General features: G+C 55.6%; 1 protein-coding gene across 1 annotated transcript in view; it reads right to left on the reverse strand.

Annotated features, from left to right (window-relative positions):
- PRKCB (protein kinase C beta) overlaps window positions 1-5,362 on the reverse strand; it is a 242,315-nt gene extending 236,953 nt beyond the window's left edge. The window contains 3 exon segments of the mRNA XM_032231081.1: window positions 3,518-3,549; window positions 5,084-5,144; window positions 5,147-5,362. Coding sequence (XP_032086972.1) covers window positions 3,518-3,549; window positions 5,084-5,144; window positions 5,147-5,276 — 223 coding nt within the window. The 5' untranslated portion in view covers window positions 5,277-5,362.
- Between the last annotated feature and the right edge of the window lie 638 nt (window positions 5,363-6,000).

The following is a 6,000-nucleotide window of genomic DNA, read 5'->3' on the forward strand; positions in this document are numbered from 1 at the left end:
GCCAAAGAGGCCTGGCCCAGGACCGATTCCCATCTCTTTGAAGCTTCTGCCAAGGCCTACACCTGCAGAACTGGGGGAAGCCAGACTTCTAAGTTGGGGAGCCTCCAGATCTGCCATGGGCCTGGTAACTGCATGATCTGACCAAACCTCCATGTTCTCAGGTGGCAACTGGAAGACTTGGAGATGCAGAAACTGGACAGGGTGGTTTATTTTACGGACTTTTGCTGGGAACCAGATCTCCATATAACATTTCTCCAGATCTCCAATATTAACATTGTCTCCAGATCTCCAATATTAACAGTTCTAATTCCGGGGCCATTGATCTCGAGAGAAAACTGCAAGAATTACTCTTCGGCATGCAAATCCCAAAGGTGTATCTGAGAGCTTCACCTTGTAATTAATTTTCTCCTAATCAATACCACCAGCCTGCAGCTCTGCTCTTTCCGAAGCGAAGGCCCTTTTGATCAGTTCACCAACTGCTGTTCATCAGAAACCGCCTCCTCTCAAGATAGCCATGTCTCTCCTCCTCCCACTTCTCTGAGATGGCTCAGGGTGAACCAGACAGTTTGAATGGGAGATGCTCTGAACGCTCTTCTGCTTGGCCAATGCAGTCGAGGCCTCCATGTGCTGGGAGGAGCTTCTCAAACAAGGGACTCTCTCTGGCCTGCTGGAGACCATCAATGGCTAGAGGCAAAGGCAAGGATCCCACATGAGCATGTGCATTGCACAAACACACGCACACACAAACACACAGAGCTACGAGTTAGAAGGTAAAACAGAACCTTATTTCAACCCAGGCAGAAAATGCAACATTTGGGATGATGGTCCCTGACTTGTGCTCTGAGTCGAATGACTATTGGGGGGTGGGGGCAGCATACAAATCTCCACTGCATAGGTTGCTGCATGTGCTGGCTGCTCCCCCCCCCTGCATCTGCCTTCTGAAACAGCTGCTCAACTGGCCTCAAGGCAGGACTTGGGAGAAGGTGGCTTAGCTGGGGAAAGGAGGACAGGCAGGAGGGAAACATGAGTGCGAAGCAGATGCGGGACCTCTTAGCATCCTCCTGGCCTTCTAATCCTGCTCCCCCTCTGATGGGGTCCTATACACGGTGGGAGCAGTGCCTATTCCCCCCCCCCCACAGTTAGATCTATCTGCCCAAAGACAGTAGAAATGATGGCCCATTCTTTCTCTCTCCTCCGAAGCCACCCATCACCCGAGTCTTCCACCTCCGCTGGTGGATAATCAAAGCCTCCAGAACAAGGAAGCCTTAAAAAGGGCAGGAAGAAGGCCGTGCGAACCAAGGGGGGGCGTCTCTAATGTGAGAATCCTATCAGATCCGTTTCATTCTCAAGATGTCCCTTTTCTTTTCAAGCATCCTTGGAATTCAGCTACTCCAACACAATGACCTTTTCAGGTCCTTCAGGATCTCATGAAATCCAGTTGGGAAGCATCTTAAATAAACTCAGTTTTGTACACACATCTCGTGAAGACTTTGGCTGTATTAAGAGAGCTCAAGTAATACAATCTGGACTCCTCAGCGAAAAGCACCCAAGGAAGAGCTCCTGACGGGAAAACAACCCAATGTTTACTATCCAATTGCAACAGCCTCCTGGCTTCCTTCATCCTGCAAGTAAACTGATCCTGGCAAAGGAGGAATCCTAGCAAGAAATGAACATCTCCTGTTAAGCTAAATCCCGCCTTTATGACGATCTCAGTGAATGAGTTTGCCTCCCAGAGTTTGTGGGTGCTTCATCATTGGAGATTGAAGAAGAGACTGGAGAGCCATTGTGAGGAATGGTGTAGGGCAGAGCTTCTCAACCATGGCCACTTGAAGATGTGTCCTGGCCAGAATTGACTGGCTGGGAAATTCTGGCCATTGAAATCCACATCTCTTAAACTTCTCAAGATTGAGAACCCCTGGCATAGGGTCTTCTGCTTGAGCAGGGGGTTGGACTAGGTCCTCCAAGGTCCCTTCCAGCCCTAGGGCTTTACGTTTCTATGTTTCCTTCAAAGGAACTCAACAAAATGACTACAGCACAAACTCAGATGCTATCATCCTAACCCAGTTGGCCTTTCTTTGACCTATTGCATTCAATCCATCATTGGGGTGGGGGTGGGGGGTTCCCCTGGGTAAATACTGCAGAGGGAAGAAGGTTTTACATGCCCAAGAAGACGGTGTCGGAATCCACCAGGACATTCCTGGCACCAAAAAATTCCCCTTGTGTGAAATTCCACCCCTTTCACCTTCTTTGCACAAAACAAACTGCAGGAAACCCCACCATTTCCCCAATCACATCATATTCTACCTCCCATCCAAACGGCTTTCAGAACTGGCTAACAGAATAAAATATTCACATTACACACAAACAAATCAGAGCTGCGGCCAAAAAGAAAAGAAAAGAACCCCCGCCTCAAAAGAAGTAAACAAGGTTGCAAATCAGTCCGGCATGTTATTAAACAAGAGAGTTTTGTAATTTCATATTTCAAACACGAACATGATTTAAATTATGGCAGGATCCCAGATAGGCCCCTCAGGTTGCTCCTTTTCTGCATAGAAAAAGTGCTGAGCATTCACGGGGAACGGTGTGGTGTGTGTGTGTGGTGTGTGTGTGACAGAACCAATTCACCAGCCCCAAAGCCTTGCCTACAAGTGCAAAGGATCCCCCCTCTCCTCCCGCTCTGCCTGGATCTCCCCTCTCTCTCAAACTGGACCAAACCATCCATTTCTCCTGGAAGAAGCAAGCCAGGATGAGAAGCAACTCCTTGGGGCAGCTGCCTCCGTCCTCCTCCCCCACCTTCTGCCCCCAGATGACTGACAGAAAGACAGAGGAAGCAGTGGGGAGGGGGGGGAGCACCTCAAATGAGCCTCACGTTAAGGCGGCTTCTTCCGCTTCCCCTTCAGCCTCACCAGCCACCCCACCTCCTGGATGCTGCCAGGGGGGCCGTCCACTGCTGCTCAGAGGCCAGGCAGCTGGGAGGGAGGGAGGGAGGGAGGGAGGGAGGGAGAGGAAGGGGCTGCTTTTTTCCCGAGCTTCCTCCCAGCTCTCCAGCAGTCATGGGGTGAAAGTGCTCCCTTCCTGAAGGGGGAGAAGGAGCAGCTTGGCCAGAAGAGGGAGGCCCTCCACGCTCGGCCTGCCAGAGGCCAGATAAAGAGATGCTGAGCCCTCCAACTGCCAGGAAGGCGAGAGCTGCTCCTAGGAGATGTGGGCTGCAGAGAGGGGGACTCACTTGCAGTCTCCCCCACCCAGAGAACCTCCCCTCCTGGCCACAGGATCCCATTGGACAAGCAGCCCAGTTGGCCCAGAGAAGCCCCAGTGGCAGACACACTAAGTCAGCCGCAACCAGACATCGGCATGCGGCAGGATGCAGGCCTCGCTCCTGAAAGCCACCCTGTGCTCCCAAAGCGAGGCAGCCTTTACGGCCACATCCAGAGGACGGAGCCCTGCATACTGACAGGTTCTGAGCCCTCCGCGGGTCTCGCACACAAGACAAAATATACATCTTGAGCCTGTAACTCACCCTGACACTGGAAGCCTTGCTTTCCAAATCCCCTGCAAAGGAAAAAGGACAGAAGAGCCGGTTATAATTCGTTCAGGGGGCCAACAGGATCCTCTTCAATGTGGCTTCTGCGTCTCCAGGGGAGCCTTCACAAGGTCCAGCACAGGTTGAAAAGAAAGAAAGCCAAAAGCCACATTTCATTGGACGAGGAGGAAGAGGTCACAAAGGTGGCCCCGACTCCCTCTACAAAAGGTCCAAGCACAGCCTTCCCCAACCTGGCGCCCCACAAGCCCTGCTGGACTCCAACTGTCTAAGTTCCATCCCGCTGGGCTGCTGACCCAGCTGGCTGAGACACCTGGGAAGCAATACCTGGGACGGCTGGAAATGGACCCTAGCAGGGCTGCCACCGCAGAGAAGAGGAGCGGGAAGACCCCCTTTGGTTCCTCCTGAGCTGAGAAGGGACAGGCTGGGAGGGAGAGAACTGCCAGGGGGCTGAGAAGTCACCATTGTAGACCCCTCCCATGACCCTTGTAAAGAAGGGGGAATTTAGCCGACTTCAGCATGGTCCAGCATAGACTACCTTTTCAATCAACCCTTGGCTGTGGAATCACTTTCTCCTGCACTGGTTAAGGGTTCCTGTAACAAGTGTGGGTATTCAGCACATCTGGGGAGACCCCAGCTAAAGGAGCCATGTTCACCTTCTCTTTTTTGCCCCAAAATCATAGAGGATGGTAAGCTAAGAAGATTTGGCCCAGGCTTAAAGAAGAGATATTCTTGCATGTTTCTCTCTTGCCTCTGGTGACCCAAAAATCTCTCTTCCTTTCCCCCTCCTCCCCCCTGCCATGAGTTTTCTCCCTCAAGTTAAGATCCCTGTTCTGTTGGGGGGGATTGATGTTCAGGGCCAGCACAGAGGGCCATTTCCCCCTCCTGAAGCACCCAGCTTGGCCCAAGTGGTTGCAGGGAAGTTTCAAATAAAGCTGGCTCTCCGGTGGTGGGAATTCAACCATTGGGTGAAGGTGCCCATCATGCTTGGCCACAACATCTCCCTTTGCCCCTCCCTGTAGCTTATGGGAAGGCAGCCCTCCTGACTTATTCGCCTTGCATTGCGACTCCCAGGACACCCCCACCCCCCAATACCCCAAGTTGCAGGGGCGGAGAAGTGAGGGAGGCTGGACGGGGCCTCCTCTGGGAGCAGCTCTCCATCCCTATCAGCCTCCTTTCAGCCCGGCCCTCGGCGCCAGCTGGCCGCGGACCATGGAACATGTAGCTCATCCTGTTCGGAGGGTTCTAGACTGGGGAAAGCCCGGCACGCTAAGGCTGCTAACTGGAGAGGCGGGTCAGATCTCGGGGAGGGGGCGAGAGAGGGGCGACCCATCAGCCGGCCTGAGAAGCGGCCAGCGAAAGTTGGCCACTTGGCCACGAGGCCGGAGGGGAGGCGTGGGGGGAGGGCAGGGCGCCCCGCGCAGGCAGCCGAGCAGGAGGGCCGGGCGGGGGGGGGGACGAACCAAAGGGCGACGCCGGCGCCGAAGCAGCCCGACCGGAGGGCGAGCGAAGCTTCCTTTCCCCCCACCCGGGCGGGCTGCTCACCAGATGAAGTCTGTGCAGTGGCTGCAGAAGGTGGGTTGCTTGAAGAAGCGGGCGGTGAACTGTGGTCCTTGACCTCGTGCAAGTTTTTCTGCCGGAGGGCGCCTTTGCGGGCGAAGCGGACGTGGCTCTCCTCGCCCTCCGGGCCGGGGGCAGGCGGGAGCTCCGTGGCCGCCGCCGCCTCCGGTTCGGCCATGCTGCTGCTCCTGCCGCCGACCGCTGCACGGATGCCGCCGAGCTGCCTGGCGCGGCCGCCGCTCCGCCGCTGGTACTGAAGCTGCGGCGGCGACACCTATGGCCGCCACTGGGCAGAGGCAGCGCCGAGCCTCTGGCGCCCGCCCGCCCCGCCCCCCGCCCGCCCCGCGCCGCCCTCCCCCCCCCTGCCACCTCCCTCGCGCCCCCCCCCCGGGACCCCCAGGGTCACTCAACGCGCCTCCGCCCCCATTCAGCATCCCGAGGGGAAGGAAGGCCCGAGGGAGATGAAAGGCTTGAAAGGACACGACTTGGAGGGAGACCCCGGAGACATCGGCAGAAGGGGGGGGGGAGAATAGTCGGGGCTCCGGTGGCTCCTGCAGCAACGGAGTGCTTTCCATTCGGGGGGGCCTTCCCATCGGTCCCTTTGGGCTGGCCTGTCTGTCTGTCTGGCACAGGAAGCCTCCTAAGCTGCATTCTGGCTGGGTGTGCATTTGATGCTGCGTGGAGAGGACCGGAACTCAGGGCCCAGAGTCCAGGTTATTGTGTGAATGCAGACACTAGTCCGGAATACTGCCGGGTCAGAGCCCCACTGTGGAACCCAAGGATAGGATGGATGTGGCCAGAAAGCCAAGATGGCTGCCCCAAGATTGCAATGAAATGAGCCCCTGGTTTTGAAGTGCATCACACATAACTTGGTTTCTTCATCCTGTGGAGCCTGGGAACCA

Source organism: Thamnophis elegans, chromosome 14, assembly GCF_009769535.1.
Source record: "Thamnophis elegans isolate rThaEle1 chromosome 14, rThaEle1.pri, whole genome shotgun sequence".
NCBI lineage: Eukaryota > Metazoa > Chordata > Lepidosauria > Squamata > Colubridae > Thamnophis > Thamnophis elegans.